This window comes from Pteropus alecto, unplaced genomic scaffold (genome assembly GCF_000325575.1).
Source record: "Pteropus alecto unplaced genomic scaffold, ASM32557v1 scaffold39, whole genome shotgun sequence".
NCBI classification, from domain to species: Eukaryota; Metazoa; Chordata; class Mammalia; order Chiroptera; family Pteropodidae; genus Pteropus; species Pteropus alecto.
Window position 1 is genome coordinate 9,923,151 of NW_006443568.1, and position 17,389 is coordinate 9,940,539.

A 17,389-nucleotide genomic window follows, 5' to 3' on the forward strand; every position below is an offset into this window, starting at 1 on the left:
CTCTTTGTTCTTTTGGTAAGTAGCATTAGCCCTCAATTTTCCTTGTTGCTTTGAAATGCTTCCCTAAGTTGACAAAATATGGGCTTCTTACATTCTCTTCACTTTGCTCTTTTTCAGTTATTCACACCAAATCATACTAAATGCACTAATTATTAAAAATCAGTATCTAAAAGTTGACCCTTTCTTTTCAATGGATGTATAATTTTTGATTGTGTGTAAACAAACATCTTAAAATGTGGGGAAATGAAAAACAGGAACTACTGTAAACTGTCAACAGCAAGACCACACTAAGGAGCCTTATATAAGTCAGAGGTTACACAACAATCTCAAATGCTGGAATATGGAAGATAAGATTAAATTCAGAAGTACAAAAAGACCGAACTGCTGCTAGTCAGACTGCATTTGGGCAACCTGTGCCACCAACAAGTTCAATCAAAAGGGAAAGCTGGCTGTTTTTAGCTTTTGCTATCTTCATCCCCCTTTCTAAGAGAAAACTACATCATAAAACTTAAATACAAGGTTTATACGGGCTAGAAAGTGGAATGAAGAGCAATGACATTTTGTTTACCCACTAGCTTAAACTAGCATCACAAATATTCCTATCACGGCCTGCTAAAATACAATACTAATCAATACACTCTTTGATGGACAAGAACATTACACAGCCTATTTATAAAGAATGTTGGCATCAACCTATATGCTCCAAAATATTTTTCTAAGACTCAGATCTGGTAATGTAAGTTAGTTTCTTCGTATAAGTGAATGAGTTAAAATTTCTTCAAGTGCTTCTCTATCCCTTCTCTCCCCACCCTTCCCTCCCAAAGCGGGGCTATCACTTGCTTAGGAAAAGTCCCGATAAATGTTTTCTCTCCCCACCCCCATCCTGCAAGGTATACCTGAAATAACCAAGTGAGTTGAGAGGACTAGAAGAGTGAGTATTCAATATATTCCTTTCCCCAGATTTCCATTTTCTTGAGAAGAAAAGGCTCTCTTCCATTCCATGGCTTCCAACTTTACCGGCTGTGACCACAACCCAGGCCCCCAAACCTTCCAAACAGTCAGTAGTGGCCTCTCCTCAAGATAAGTTGATGGTTATATCCCTGGTCTTAAGTCTTTCAGTTTGGGGCTATGTCAAGCTAAGCCTATCCCAGAAGTATCTCTAAAAAGCTAAGCCTATCCCAGAAGTATCTCCAAGCTGGGTGGCTCTAGGCTGTCTGGACTAGACTAACTTCTGAGCTAGACTAACCAGAGTTAAATTCTCAGAGACAAGTGGATGGCCCCCTTCTCTTCAGATGTAAGTATGCCCTTGTGTTTTTGGCAAGAGCAAGAATTTTAAAAACACTTAGAACAGCACCTCTCTAGAAGAAAGGAAAATAAATGAATTCTGAAATTCTAAGGATTTCTTCTGCAAATTTTAGCCACTGGAACACAAAATCTAGCTCTGTGGAGCCAATCCTTGAGCTAACTTTAGCTGTATGTGCATTTAACACAAAAACACAAAAACAAAAATGTGAAGCAGAAAACTAAAGCACATTGATAAACTTTTTAAAGCAGCATGGTATAACAGAAAAGAAACTTTAGTTCTGGTCCTGGCACTGACACTAGCTGGGTCACTTGGACTAGCCATTTAATCTTCTAGGGCTTGTTTATTTCACAGATAAAAGCACACGGTTGAGGAGGCTGGTCTAGATGTCTCTTAGATTTCTTGCAGTTCCAAAAAAAACCACAAACCATCATTCTAAATTCTACAGTTTTGTTAAATGCATTTCTACTAGGCAAACGGGATACTTTTCCTTTACGGCTCTTCACATCAGGCATTATTCAACTATGTTAGAGTTGACATCTCATTAAGAATAAGCACTAAAAAAAAAAAAGATGAATCTTCTGTCTTGGGTACAAACAAAAAAAAAAAAAAAATGGAATGGAAATAACCAAGAAAAGGCTTCTGTTTCAACATTTCTACAAAATATGGATCACTTTACATTTTACACTCCAAAAATTTGTAATTCTCTCCCTTAACCAGGAAAACAAAAACAAGTAACCATTACTAGGGAGAAACCCCACAGACTTAGGCTGTATTTGAGAGGGAACTCTGTGACACATGCAAACAAAACTGCTGGCTTTCCTGCTTGCACGCCCAGAAACAGCAGGAAGGAGGCTCAGGCGTCGCACACTGACCTGCTGGATTTAGAATGCCTGCTGAATGATCACACAGACCTGCCATGGAATATTCCACATGAAGTGAAAATGAGGGTAAGGCTAAGTTGGGAAAATCATTTCGATATAATTTAAATGAAAAAAGCAGAACACAAAAACTACACAAACGCTATGGCCACAATTTTATAATTTTAGTTGATGAAAATAGAACAAAATTTTAATAGTAATTTTAGTCATAGTGGTGAGACTATTTTCCTCCTTTCTCTACCTAAATTTTCTATCATTTGTTCACCCTTAAAATATTTTTTAAATGGCCATTGAAGAAAAAATTTAAGCAAACCTCATTCTAATTTACATTATTTCCTTCTAACCCATCACCTAGTTAAAAAAACAAAAAATAAAAAACCTAATCTTTCTCACTGCTTTTTCTGTTGTCTAGAATTTTTCTCATGTCAGAATTAAAAATATTTTTGACTACTGACATTGTAAGTCTGTTTCTAACTATCTTGAGTAGAGAATTCAGAAATCAAGCTGGCAGAAATCAGATCATTTCATAAGATATATGTTTCTCAAACCAAAACAGGGTTTAGCAAGTTTCCAAACTTTTCCTGGGAGGGATCCTACAGGCAACACTCATTCCCAAGTTCCCCACCTTCGCCCACATTCTTTAACCTTAATGATCAGCATACTCTTTCTGTAAAGGGCTAAACAGTAAACACCTTTGGCTTTGCAGGCCACACACAGCTCCTCAACTCTGACACTATCACAAAGGCAGCCACAGACACTACGGAAATGAATGAATGTGGCTAGGTTCCAATATAACTTTTTACAAAAAAAAAGGCAGTGGGCCAGATTTGGCCTGTGCAGCCGTTTGCCAGCCTGTGATATACAGCACACTAAAGAACATTCGTGGAGCTTGGAGAAGCAGAGAAAAGACCTAAAGGACCGCTTGCTCCTTCACAGAGAAAGGCCATCAAATTTTATTTCGACAGCCACACTGATCTACAAGAATTCTCTTTGAAAGTAGTGTACTAATGAATTCCCCCTCCAAAAGTCACTGAATTGGTTCCTCAAATATAGCAGTTCTCAAATATGATATTGAGACAGACGCAGCTGTAGAAATATGTTGCAATTAATTTACTACTAATACAGTAATGACTTTCAAATTATTTAAAAAATAAAATTCTGAAAAGGGTAGTTCAATCTTTTCCCCATAACCACCCGGGACCTGTACACAAACCCCGGGTGTGTCTGTAGTAGCAGAGGGCTCATGTATAGTGTCAGGCCATTTATGTTCACATCAGAAGGAACTCAAGACCAGTGAGTTCAGCCCTCTCCACCTGAAGAGAACAAACCCACTCTCTAGCTAAAAACTTAAATATGACAGGTTTGGATCAATTACAATCTTATTAATATTTGTCAAAACATACACAAAGTCAAACGAGGAAACTGGAGATGGCCAAGAAGGGCAAGAGGAAGTGTGATAAGGCCTCCTACGGCCAAGCTGGATAATTTGCTCAGATAGATAGTTTTCTTTTTATAAACCTTCTTTGTTGTTCATCATAGAAAAATTGTAAAAATCCAGAAAGTGAAAAGAAAAAATAAAGGCCCAATACTACCAAGGGGAAAAAACCATTATTATTATTTTGGTTCCTTTCCCTTCAAATACTTTTTCTGTATATTAAAAAAAATGTTTTTAATAAAATTGCTTTCTACTTTCTTTAAAAATGTCATGTCATGAGCACTTCCCTATATTGTTTAATATGGCTCAAAGTATGATTTTGTAAGGTCTGTATTAAAAGTCCATCAAATAGATGAGCCATAACTTATTTAATCCCCATTGTCGAATATTTAAATCATCCTCTTATTTTTTATATTACATTCAAAGTTGAAAATAATCCTATGGAAGCTTCTAAAACTATTTAAATATAATATTTTCTGTTTATGTATTTGACAGCAAGTATTCTTTAAAACACAGTACTACTCTGGGACCCTTCAGATCAGGCATATCACGAGTGACCACAGGAAGAGGCGTGGAGCCCCAGGAGAAGACATGGGTGCCCTAGACCCACATACTGGAAAACTGGCCATCTGAGTGAGTCTTTGAACTTCTTTACTAAGGCAGGTCAGGCAGGAGAGGCAATCAGCACTCCAACTGGGGCCCAAGTGAGATGGTGTCTCAAGACCGAGCCTTGACTGCTCTCTCTGCAACACCCAGCAGAGGGAAACTGTTTTTACTTGACTGCTATTATTAAAATTGTGCAGGAGAAATGGTATAAAAAAGCTTGTGGCAGATGTTTCATTTATTAACACATAGTAAATTTGTGGGATGTTCCCTCTGATACGGAAAGTCAACTAATTGCTCTTTCTTCCGTAGGCACTTAGAGGAGGGATCTCTGTGGAGTGTTTTCTCTGCAGGGCACAAGAGGCAGAATGTCATAACAAACAGTTGCGGATGCCAGCCTGGCATCAGTAAAAGCATGTTCGCTTCCAAAAATGGCTGGTGCTATAAAACCTCAAGGGTTTTTAGTAATAGAACACAAACATATTTCCCTTAATCCAGCTACCAATGAAAAAACAAAAACAAATTAATAATCTAGTTTATGTAATTTATAACTCTGGAAACCTTACCTCCTAGAATAAACTGTCTGCTCTTAAGCAAGCCAAAGGATGAGGAATTTAAGATAACTTTGTGGAAGGACAGAGTTCCAATTACTCTCTCTAGTTATGTATAAAAAAAAAAGCTCCAGTTCTGATCCCAGTTTCTAAATTGAAAGATATGATGTAAAAGGAGCATGGGTATTTTATAAAATACATAAAATATATAAAATAACAGCAAAATTTTAAGTCTGAGCCAATCAAGGTAATACAATAAGGTTATTCTTTTAGTTAAAGACGGGAAAAGGAACATTTCTGATTAAAGTCATTTCTAACTTTGTATTTACCTATAAAATATTTAGAAAGAGATTACTTTTCAAACCCAACTTTCCCAGAGTTATTTGGAGATAATTCACATTTAAGTGAAAAAACAACAACAAGCACAAAGTGGTAAGGACGACTTTTTCCACCACCCCCTTTTGTATCTGGTCTGACAAAGATTTGCATAAACAGGGCACAAACTCTTCTTTTTCTGTCTATGCCACAAGCACTTTGGGGTATGCAAAGAGGAAAGGAGAAAGACTAAAGATATGCTTCTCAATACCGCTGAAAAAATCAAGTTACATGTAAATTTGTCACTGTCACCTCTTACCCAGAACACTGTAAAGAGCTGGATTCAGTGCTTCAGGACAGTGGCACGGGGTGGCCAACAAACCCATGTGAAACAAACACTAAAATGTCGAATGCCACAGAGTTAATAGTCACAATGTCTGATCATAAACAATGTGCTTTTCAAGACCTAACTCAAGTTTATTGGAAAGTATTGGTAAGGACACAGCAGGCACACTTACCTCACCAGTGCATCTGGTTTGCTTAGCTGGTTATTAGGAATACAGTTTTCCATTAAGTCCTTGTGAGTACTTGGGCTCTTGCTGGTGCATTTCTGCTTCTTCTCATTTTTACTAGATGAGGAAGGAATGCTTCCATTTGTGGCGCTGTGACTTCGAGGTGAGGAGTTCACAACTCCGCTGGCATTTTTGTAATTTTTTGAGGAAGCAGTGCATGAGTCCTCTTTCAAGAGATTTTCTGTACTTCCCACAAGATCATTATTTAATCTTTTACTATTGATATGGTTTTCCATATACTCAATTTCTTGTATTTTAGAGTCTACAGGTTGTAGAATGTTGTTGTTATTTATTCCAAGGTTGTGTTTTTTGGCATCCTTGTCTTTTTCTTTCCCTTTTTCTCGGTATTCTATCTCTGGCAAAGTTGTGGAGAGTTTTTTGTTGGCTGGGATACCTCCGTTGTGATGTATAAGGATCGAGGAATCCATATCAGGTAATCCTTTGGCTGCTACAATACCAAAAACAAGCCAACAAACAAAAACCCACACTGGAATATTTAGTTGTATAAAAACACAGAATAGACTGATTCAACAAACTGCATTATTTATGCTTAGAAACTTACAACATTAATCTGCAAACTCATTTAGAAGCAGTAACTACACCATATCATGCTAACTTCAAGAAGCAAATCCAAATAAATTTGAGAAGCTAAACTTTTAGAAAATCACCATCATTTATAAACACCAAGCCATTAATGTTTTTGCCTTGAAAATAAGATGAGGGTTTTATAATTAAGACATATTTCATTAATCAGTCAAACCAAATTTGTCTATCACTGGGGTGAGAGGACACAGGCAAATCATACCCTTAAGAGGCCACATTTTAAAAGGGCTTGGATTAAACAAATTGTTAATAACCTTACTGAAAAGAACAATATTAAATGAAACAAAAGAATAAGTGATATTCGGATATGGACATCTATATTTTTTCTTGACTCTAGTGCTGAGGTAATAAGAAGTTTGAATCATTTATTAGGTCATTTGTAAAAAACTTTGTTTCAGGTCTACACATTCCAATTTGTCAAAGTCTACCTGAAGAGATGTTTTTATATCACACCAGAAAATAAGATTTTGGCATATATCAACTAAAAATATGACACCAAATTTCCAACTCTCAAACCAAAGAAAACTGGTACTGTTGTCAATTCATCTACTGAATTGGTTATATGCTCATTAGAGAGGTCCTATTGGAAAAGGTTCAAGATCCACAATGCATTATATGTACTATTTTAAATGGGACCTATCCATCTTTGCTCTATTCAGAAAAATTTTGACATAAAACAATTCAGTTTGCCTACATCTCTATCTTGTTTATACTCTAGTTCTTGGCAATTACAGACTCACATAGTTTTACATACTATTTTGCTACTGAGAATCACTATTAAAAACAAATAAAATATTAAAATACAAAATAAGCTATAAAAATAAAATATATAAAAATAATAAAATAAAATAAACATATTTACTTATTTAAAGGCACATCGTCTTCAGACACTACGTAGAAAATATCATCCATACTCTGTATTTCATGACCAAACAAAGCAATGGCCCTAAAGAGGAATACCGGAAAACAGGAAATCCTTGGTAATATTCCAGAGTCCTAGCAACTTTTCAAAAAAAAAAAAAAAAATCTACTGATAGATATAATAATGACTGACCTATTAAGCCAACAGCTTTAGAATAAAGACCTACCTTCTTCAGACTCTTTGTCTGGCTTCTGTAGCATCTGCTGCTCCGGGGGGAGGGCTTGTTGAAGAAGCTGCATGTAAAATTCATTCTCTTTTTGCACTTCCTTTTGCTTTCTTAACCGCATTTTGTAGCTTACATAACTCTTGAAGCCAAAGCCCAAAGTCACCACAGGGTACCCAATACTAGAAAAGATGACAATCCAGCCAGTGATTGCAAGTTAAAAACAAAAAAATACATGCATCAAGCACATGGGGACACCTATGACTGAAATTAAGATGATGATAGTTGAGCATTCAGTAAACACATAAATAAATGTGCTGTCTGCTGTGGAAATCAGAGGCAGTTGGCATGTAGAACAACCCCCCAGGGAACAGCAAGACTGCTAGAGCTTAAGAGGCTGACCAGCTGCTGACTTCAGTATCCTTCAAACTAACTCAAGAAGTTACCACAGTGACAGATACAGTGGCTAATGTTGTTGATTAACACTGAACTGCCTTGTGCATTAGACCTTGAGCATCTGTATGCTTTTAAGAACTGACAGGGTAGAGATTTTATAGGTGGTCAAAAGTAAACACTATAATGTTAAAAAATCAAACGGATATCATTTGATTTTTAATGCTAGAAGACTGGGTCAAATTCAGGTGACTACTTTAATCTTCCTGCTGCCTGAGGGGTACTAACGCCAGCTATTCCTGGAAAATTAGTTATAAATACTCTGTCATGCATAAATTCAAGAATCATTTAAATAAGTATGATATTATCAGTGCCAACATTTGGTTTGTGGCACCAAATTAAACCAGCTGTACATACAACTCAAATTTCTGGGATAAAAAGTTGACATATTTTCATTCAACTCATCAGTCTGTTTTCAAAGTCTCTGAAACACTGTCAAAACACATATTAAACTTCATTAATATTAAAACTTATCAATTATAATTAGTCTAAAAGTGATCTCACTACAAACTTAAGTGACCAGTTTTATTGACTAGGTTTATTTAATTCACTTATTTGTGAAAAAGACTAAAAATATTGGAAACTATTTTTCAGTTGATTCCTGTTTGTTTCCTGACATGAGTATTAGCAAAAGTTGATGTGTTTGAAAGAAACATTCAGTAAGTAGTGATTTCCACAATAGGTATAAATAAGAATCAAGTTCATTAAAAAAAAAGTTTCATGGTTAAGGTTAAATGAATAAAATACCTTAATATTCATTTATATTTTTTAAAAAATAATATTCCTTTAGAAAGTATTAATAATAGTCTCTTGCTTTTGTAAATTGGCTAAGGAAATTTTAAGTTCATTTAAGCTTTATGAAATAGCTGTATATTTTATCAAGACTTTTTGGAATCAATATGATTATAATAAAAACAAATAACATTTATCAGACACCTATGTGCTTGGCATTATATATATCACTTCATCTTTCCCAATATACAGGTAAGAGAACTAAGGCTTAGAGAGTGACATGTCCATGGCAACAAAGCTGTTAGGGGACAGAGTCGGGATTCTAATACCTATCTGCCTGAACAGAGACCTCGTTGTTCTTTACCGTCATGTTATGTTGTCTTCTGGGTTTGTGTAAAATCTCTAAGAAAAATTTTACAATTGAACTTACCACTTACATTAACAAATATTGAATTATAGATTAAGAATATACATAATACTCACCAGTGAGCCGCAAATGGACGGCAAAGGTCTACGTGAAAATTTTTGAGATCTTTAAATCTAATTGCTGCTTCAATATAAACAAAGAGTATCCAGAGGGACACTGTTGGCAAACACACTCCCCTTTCTGTGGGAAAGCAGCAGAGAGACAAGCATCAATGATCCGTTACCTAATAGAACAGACAGTTGTTTGGGAGACCGGTTCAACTACAGTAACTTTCCTCAAGACTTTCAAGCCAATTATAAAGCGATCTGATCCAAACTGAAAGCTTTTATATGACAAAAGATGCTATACAATCATAGATATAAAAGATAAACATTCTGGCAGAAAATATTTACGATATATATAAAACGAAGAATACAAAGAGCTCCTACAAATCAATACAAAGGCAACTGAATGCAAGTCATAAAAGAAAAAATATAGATAACTAAAAACATACAAAAAGAAGCTCAATTTCATACTGATTATAGATCTGAATTTTAAAAATGAGATTCTATTTTTTTTTTAAACCTATTACATAGGCAAAAATTTAAAAGATGAGGAATAGTATAGGGAGGGTATGAGAAAAGCTTTAGTCTCATACTTGGCAGTAATATAAACTGGGGCAACCTTTTTAGAAGGCAATGTGGCAATATAATTAAATTTGAAATACTTATACCTTTGACCTAGAAATTCCAATTCCAGAAATCTACCTAATGAAAATATAAAAGAGCCCCAGGATAAATATATAATAATATTCACTATATTATTATTATTATTATTTGCAATAGTAAAAACATAGAATTTAAATGTCTATCAACAGGGAACTGCTTAATTTTGGTAAGTTATATAATAAAACATGATGCAGTTTTCAAAAGAATGAAGTCTTGTACTAACATGAAATGATATGTAAAAAAATAAGTTCTTAAGAATGAGTTACATCACAAAGAAATGTTTTTGACATTACTGTCCAAAAAAATTTTTTCTTAACTACAAGCCCGTATTCCTTTTGTAATTAAAAACAATTTTCAAGGGAGGAAAAAGCAACTTGCAACAAATAAATAAGATGCAAATGATGGGATAATTTTCATTGGTTTTATAATCAAAATCTGCAGGCTAGGTCTATCTTTGTCAGAACATGACTGAAAATGGAGTATTTTATAAAGATGGACTATACAGGCACAAGGTCCAGTAACTGTGAAAAGAGCTCCTTTGAAATTGTGTAAGGCAAGCAAGTTACAGAAGAGAGGAGGGAAAAATCAGTGATTGAAGGACTTTTTGCTAAGGATCTTTGGGATGAAACAAAAGCAAAATCGTAGCATCTTAGAAAGATCATTTAGTTCCATTTCCTCATTTTATTGAAGATTAAAGTGAGGCCCAGAGTTTATGCAAATTGGGTCCAAGTTTACAGAAATAATACTGAGTCTACTTCTAAGGAGTACCCAAGTCCCCTTAGACCTCTTCCATAAAAAAGGAAAACACTCTAAGCTCTGTGAAGGCAGCTAATGGCCTCAATTATTCTTACAGGTTTAACATACAGAAAAAAGGGGTATTTTCATACAATGTAGGAAGACACACAGCAACCTTTGGGATAATGCACCTTCAAATTCATTTTAAAATGCATTTCCAAAAATTTGTATTCTCTATTCCCTATATTAATTTCTAAAGTTATTATAAACATAAGCAGCACATTACAGAATAGAAACAGTGAACAAAATACCTGTTATTTCTAAATTTATCGAATAATAAAACCATGTTGAAAATATTTTTGAAGTGTAATAGTCATATTGTACATACAGTATGTAGCCTATGAGTAGTTTTTTCCCCTCTTAACATCAAGTTAAAAAAGTTTATGATATAATATTGTCACTCTTTTGTGGCAATATTTAATTTCATCAATCATTCCTAATATTCTTAAGGAAGAATTTTAAATTTTAACAACTGCAAGAGAAATTAATCCCAAGTTATATAAACTGCACTCATATTTGTTGGGCCCAGTAAGAACACAAAGTTTGTTTTGTTTGTTTGAACACTAATCATTCCAAATTAAAACATACTTCACAGCTTAGCTATTCCAACAAATATTTCTGAACCTAGAGCTAAAAAGAGGTCAGTATCATTTATGACATTAGCTTCACTGCTGTCCTGAACTCGTCACCCATTGAACTTGTTCCCAATAGGTTCTATTAATAGTCCTATGAGTAGTTTTTTCACAACTACTAAGACATTATTAAAGTAATTTAGGGAATCATTACAGTTCATCAGAGTCAAAGATTATCTGAGCTGAAAATCTCCCTTAAACATTATCTAGATTACTCCATTTTCATATGACAAAGAAGAAACTGAGACCTAGAGAGAGTGACAAGTGTAAATGGCAACTCACTTAAAACTGAAGCCCCAAACAAGGAAATCAGGTAAAAATTGGTATGTAGAAAAATCACTTTAACTAGAGGAAAGCAGACTAAGGAACTGTCATGCCAGCTTATAAGTGAAGAAAGATATGACAGAGTGCTAAAGATGGAGAAAACCATGCTCATAGCGAATACTTTAAACAACAGAGCTGAACTGTGTTTTCCACTTGGGCTGGCATCATCCTCTTAGCACCTCTGAGAGGATGAATATTGCTCCAGAGATCCTTTATTAGCTGGTGCTCCCTCAGGGTCAAGATCCTATAGGCTGCAGCTGGGCCTAAGAATCAAGTTTCAAGTATCTTTGCAGACAAGTGTAATAATCTGAGAGCCATCCTCACAGCCCCATGCATCCTACATCCAAGTTTTCACAATGGACCTGAGCTGTCAGAACATCTCATTTCACCTTAGTTTGAAATAGAAGAAGTACAGCTCTAAGAAGAAAGGAGTAGATTGTGTAGCTCCACTCAAGTCAGGAAATAGCTGCAACAGTACATTTTGGTTAAGAGAACCACTAAGAACTAGGGAGATCAGAATGGCGACGTACTCAAAATAACATACAAGGAGGAGCTGACAAAACCAGAGGTGTCTTGCCTATAGAAAAGAAAACTTGAGAGGACATGACAGTGTTTTTAACTCTAAAGTAATGTTAATGTAGATGGGACGTTACACTTATTCAGTGTGGCTCTAATGCAGAGGAGTCTAATGTTTGGCCTTGAGGAATGGTCTCTAGGCCTCCTGAAATTTTAAGGAAAAGTTTTGTACATTCCCATATATTTTTGTGGGGAAAGCCTCTTTACAGCCTCTAAGAGATCAGCAAGCCCCCCAAAAGTCAAGAGTGAAAGGAGGGTCAAAAGTGAAAGGAGGAAAATTCGGGCTGTGAGAAAGAACTTTCTATTACAGCTGCCCAAAAGCAACAGTAGTAAGTTCCTCGTCACTGTAGGTTTTCAGTCAGAGATTAAGCCACCATGTGCCAGGGATGCTGTGGGGATTCTTGTACCAAATAAGGCTTCAACTAAATGACCTCTGACTTTCTTTCAATGCTGAAACTCCAAGAACATTTTTCCTATTTGGAACATGGTTGTCTTCAAGTCTCCCTAAATAGAAATTACTTCAACTTTTTTTAAAAAATGGATATCTTCATGATAAGAGTGGTAACTAAAATGTCTACAATTGAGAAATCAAATCATAAAGGCTTAAACTTTTGATTCAATAATAAAAAAAGATAAAAATATTTTAAAGGTATATTATAATCTATTGGGAAAAGGCAACTTTAAAATGTCTACATTAAACTCAACTCTAAATAATTTATTCAAAGAAATCACATTTAAAAAGTTTGAATCTAAGATTTCTACCCATCTAGGAAACCATTAAGACTTACCTGTGTGCCATACGTACTGAACCCATACGTATGTGCTAGCAGCAAAAAAAAGCCATTGTATGGGGATGAACAGCAGGCATATTATATTTGATGTGAATGCTACACAAACAAAAAACACTGAGAAGGCCTAAAGGGAAAAACGAAACAAAATAAAAAACACATCTTAGAACCTGCTATTTTCAAATAGAGATTATTAAAAGTATGTTGTACAAAATCTCTGAAACTGTCATGCAATAATAACTACAGAGCAAATTATAACAGAAAATTTTAAACATTTAGAATCAACCATATAAGTAGTGATTAATTTAACAATAAAAGACTAATTCTATTTATGCTCTCAAATCATGAAGAACTAGACCAGAACAAATTAAGGTTGGTTCACAATGAGTTCACTTGGACTCCACAGGTAGGTTAGCTAAAAGAACTAGATTTTAACACAGAAAAGGCTCTTCTCTCATCACAATACATTCCTACAGAGCCTCATTCTTAAACGGTAGGCTACTGAAGCACAGATGAACCGTAATAGTAATAAGAATTATGCTGATGTTAATAATTTTAATAATGCAGTCTTCCTTTGCCTATTACTAATAAGACATGGGCTCAAAACCATCTTTTCAAGGCATGGATTTGTTCTGACCAATGCACCAGGCCCAGGTAAAAGAGTTACAGAATTAAGATGTGGCTAAGGCACACAACAGAACTTTAAGTCAATCAAGGGAACAAGCCCAGGCCTGTGCCCTTGCTATAACCCAGCAGTTCTCATCACATTGTCTAGGGATCCCTGGCAGGTCTCTGAGACCCTTTTAGTGGGTCTTCTAGGTCAGAACTATTTTCATAATAACACTAAGATATTATCTGCCTTTTCCATATACATTCACTCAGGATTATGGTGGCGTTTCCTGAAGGTACATATGCGATATTACAAAAGACTGAGTTCAGAAGCAGATATGAAAATCCAGTTGTCTTCCATTAAGCCACACATATAAATTTGCAAAACTGTAGTCAATCTTCTAAGTTCTTTGTTTTGGAAAACAGTTATTTTTCATTAAAATATGTAATTTGTATTAACAGGTAATGAATTTGTTATTGTTATTTTTAAGGGAATTAATAATGACACTTTTAAATTTCTAATATAGTAAATATGGATAGATGTAACCCACATAAATAAAAGCTCTTTGGAGTCCTCAATAATTTTTAAGAGCGTAAAGGGGTTCTGAGAACAAAAAGTTTGGAAACCACTGCTCTAACTCTAACCTAATCGCTAACATAGTGATACTTTAGAAATACTTCATAGTAGAACTAGGCAATTATTCCTTCACTACTCTGCCTCCCTCCCAAAGTCCTCCCTCCTTCCCTTTCTTTTCACTGGAATGACTGAGAAGGAAGGAGTATGATTTGATCAGTGGGTTTAGACAAAATAGCCTTGGAGGCCCAGTTTCAGTCCACGGGCCCTGCTTAGCTCAATACAGTTATCTAAGTATTGCTAATAAAATCTATTTTAAATTATTTCATTATCAGTTATTGAAGATTTTCTTTAAAGCGTTATTAAATTCATTATACTTGAAAAGCATGTATTAATAAACCTACCAGTCCCTGGTATCTGAAGGAATCATAGACGCTTCTGATGAAGAGCCAAAATGGCCACAGGTATTCAAATCTGAACTCCAGGACAAAATCTGCCAGGAGGACAAGTGCCCACACCACCAGAAATTTCAGGTATAAAAATGTACTGCAAAATATGAAAATAAAAAAATTAATTCAAGATCATCTGTGAAGAACTAGAAAGAGAAAAATGCACTGTCTTGTTTAACAGAGACAAAAAATTATATTCACTACATCACGAAAACAATGGAGATAAAGGACAGAGGAACGCGACCGTGGCCCACCAAAATGATAAAGCTCTGGTATCCATTCTGAGACCCGCCACTATCGGAATAAGATGACCAAATATGCTTAATTCCATTTAACATGAGAAACGAAGTTAAATTGTACCACTATTTAAAAACGTGCTACGTGTCTGACTTCAAAATACTGCAACACTCTCAAAATTATAGCTTTCAAGATGTTCTTCATTAGAAGAAAATGTCACAGTTGAAAGGCTTCAAATTTACCGTTTCCCCATCCCTCTACATCTGTTTAAAGTCTTTGAAATGCCTGATGCACATCCTTACATGCTTGAAGAATTCTTTTTTCCCTTGTCTCCTCTTGCCTCTCTGTGTAGTATTCATCTGCATTAACCAAATAAAAAACAAATGACTTCCCCAAATAGAAACTAACTTAGGAAGCAGATGCCAATCACTACTAAGGGTTATGAGGGCACAAAAATGTACATAGAGAAAAAGCCCTAGAGCATTCCAGCCTTGCTCTGGCTGAGATGCAAATATGAGCTCTCAATTCCCTCTGGACTTGTGTTAAATAGAAGCACACTTTGACAAGCCAGTCACAACAAATATCTAACCACCACAGTAGCTCAAAACAAGGTATGGGTGTGGATTTAAAAATATATATATTTTTTATATAATCTAAAAGTCCATTCTTCTATTTCATTAATTAAATAATAGATAATAGAAGTCTTCAGATTCTACCTACAAATAAGCCCCTAATTCTATGTCCTTAACCTGATCAATTCTGGAGCAGGTTAATTTTTTTTTTTTTTTTTTAAAGTTTTCTAAGATACACAGGTTGGAGATATCTAAAATTCATTTTGACTTGGGCTAGAACCTTGCATGGTGTTTTGCAATACAAATATTCCAATACTGATGTGATTCAATTAGCTGTTTGAATATATACTAGCAACAACAAAATCATGACTTCTAATAATTTTGAAATAAGATAAGGTCAAAAAGATATATATTTGTGGGGGAAACAACAAAGGCAGGAGATCCAGCATTGAAGATTCTTCCTGTGCCCTCTGAAGCCACAGAGGTAAAAGATGTCAAGGACAGACACATATGACCTTCAATGATACAGTATCATAATGATATACATAATTTGCAACTAGGGTCAATGTCTAACACTAATTGTTGGTAGAACTCTTTGGACTTGATAATAAGTTTCGAATAAGAGGTTTGCTGTAGAACTGAGAAACCCAAGGCAAACCAGAAGAACACAGGTTTGAATCCTAAATCCTACCTTTTAGTTTCATTTCACTAGTCCTATTAGCCAGATGAGGATGGGGCCCTCATTCTTACTTATTAAATGCCATCACTGGTCCACTGGAAAGCAAGGCATATTTTATTAGAAAGAACTGAGTCATGCAAGCATTCAGGAACACAAATCTAGTTTGCAACTAGATTTCCAAGCTCCTTGGCTTTAAAACTGAAAGGTTTTCTTTCTTTGTTTCTAGAATTGTTTCTAGGTTTTAAAGAAATAGCAGCCCTCTGTCCATGTTTCTAAGGCATTTAAGAAATGGCATGGAAATGTATTTACTTCTCTGATGAATCTTTTTTTCCCATAGAGCTGCCTCTGGAATGTATATGAATGAGACGTGGTGGGTACCTCATCATGTCTAGTTATTACCATTCCCTAGGTAGAGAAGGGACAGTACCACCAACTGCTCTCTGCCTCAAATGCTCTCAAGGCATTGTAGGATCCCAGTCTAGCTGGCAACATTCTGTTTCACTATTTAGACAGCATTATCCACAGAATGGCAGCCTCTTGAATACTTTTTAATAAGTTGACCATTTAAACCTAAGGCAATACAAAAATGATCGTCTTTAATATAGTGACTGCTCTTGAATTCTGTAACTTCGAGGGTATTCCCTTTTACATATTTCATTTCTTTTCAAACAACTACTCTCGTACCTTTGATGTTCCTTGACACCCAGTTCTGAGTCACAGTTTAGAAGTACAGTTATCTAAGGAAACTTGATCTTTCACAAACATATGCCATACCCTCAGCTTTCCTCAGTCTCCCTCTTTAGGTGGGCCTGCGTCTAAAAAAAAAAATCAAGAAGCAATCTAATTAACAAAGTTGATTCTACTCTAGGCTAGTCTTAAATTCTATTGATCCCATCTTACAGGGTTTACAAAAGTTTAGACAGTTGCCTGATTCAGGATTCTCTTAGCCTTCTTTATCAGTAAATTATGCCTACTATCCTTCTTTAGGTACATGTGCAAAAGTTGAAAGACAAGTATCCTAAAATAACTGTTCATCACTGTAGACACCCTAGTTCCTTTCCTTCCATGTTCTGAAGGTCATTTTTGCCAAATTCAAAGAAATGACATCTAAAGGGGGAGAAAAGTAGATAGGGTTTTAAGCCATTATAACATTCCAAAATATTTCTCTTAAACCATGAAGAAAATATGATTAAATATAAAATATTTTTATACATACAGTTCACAATGACTTATGTCTACTTCGCGTTACTATAATTCTCTGATCCAAATAAATTTACTAAGAACTATAAAACATCTTAAACAAAAACTTAAAAGCATAACTGCAGCTGAAAGATATTTCCCATAATAATATATTAAAACAAGGACAGACCAATAATGTCTTTTGACCATCTTGTAAGTTTCTATTCTGGGTGCCGGCGAAATGAAAAAGAGACACGCGCAATTATTAGGCCTAATAGTGGTATTCATTCAAAGTGGATATTAGCTAT

At 35.2% G+C, this 17,389-nt stretch overlaps 1 protein-coding gene across 2 annotated transcripts in view; it reads right to left on the minus strand.

Annotated features, from left to right (window-relative positions):
- MACO1 (macoilin 1) overlaps nucleotides 1-16,692 on the minus strand; it is a 40,419-nt gene extending 23,727 nt beyond the window's left edge. Inside the window, exons 1-6 of one of the 2 annotated variants that reach the window (XM_006924412.3) lie at nucleotides 16,587-16,692; nucleotides 14,370-14,511; nucleotides 12,783-12,909; nucleotides 9,017-9,140; nucleotides 7,352-7,530; nucleotides 5,607-6,108 (exon numbers count right to left, since the gene is read on the minus strand). In XM_006924412.3, coding sequence (XP_006924474.2) covers nucleotides 5,607-6,108; nucleotides 7,352-7,472 — 623 coding nt within the window. In that variant the 5' untranslated portion in view covers nucleotides 7,473-7,530; nucleotides 9,017-9,140; nucleotides 12,783-12,909; nucleotides 14,370-14,511; nucleotides 16,587-16,692. Of the gene's footprint in view, nucleotides 1-5,606; nucleotides 6,109-7,125; nucleotides 7,210-7,351; nucleotides 7,531-9,016; nucleotides 9,141-12,782; nucleotides 12,910-14,369; nucleotides 14,512-16,586 lie in introns of those variants that run through there. The other variant, XM_025041421.1, reaches the window with a different exon arrangement.
- Nucleotides 16,693-17,389: the final 697 nt, after the last annotated feature.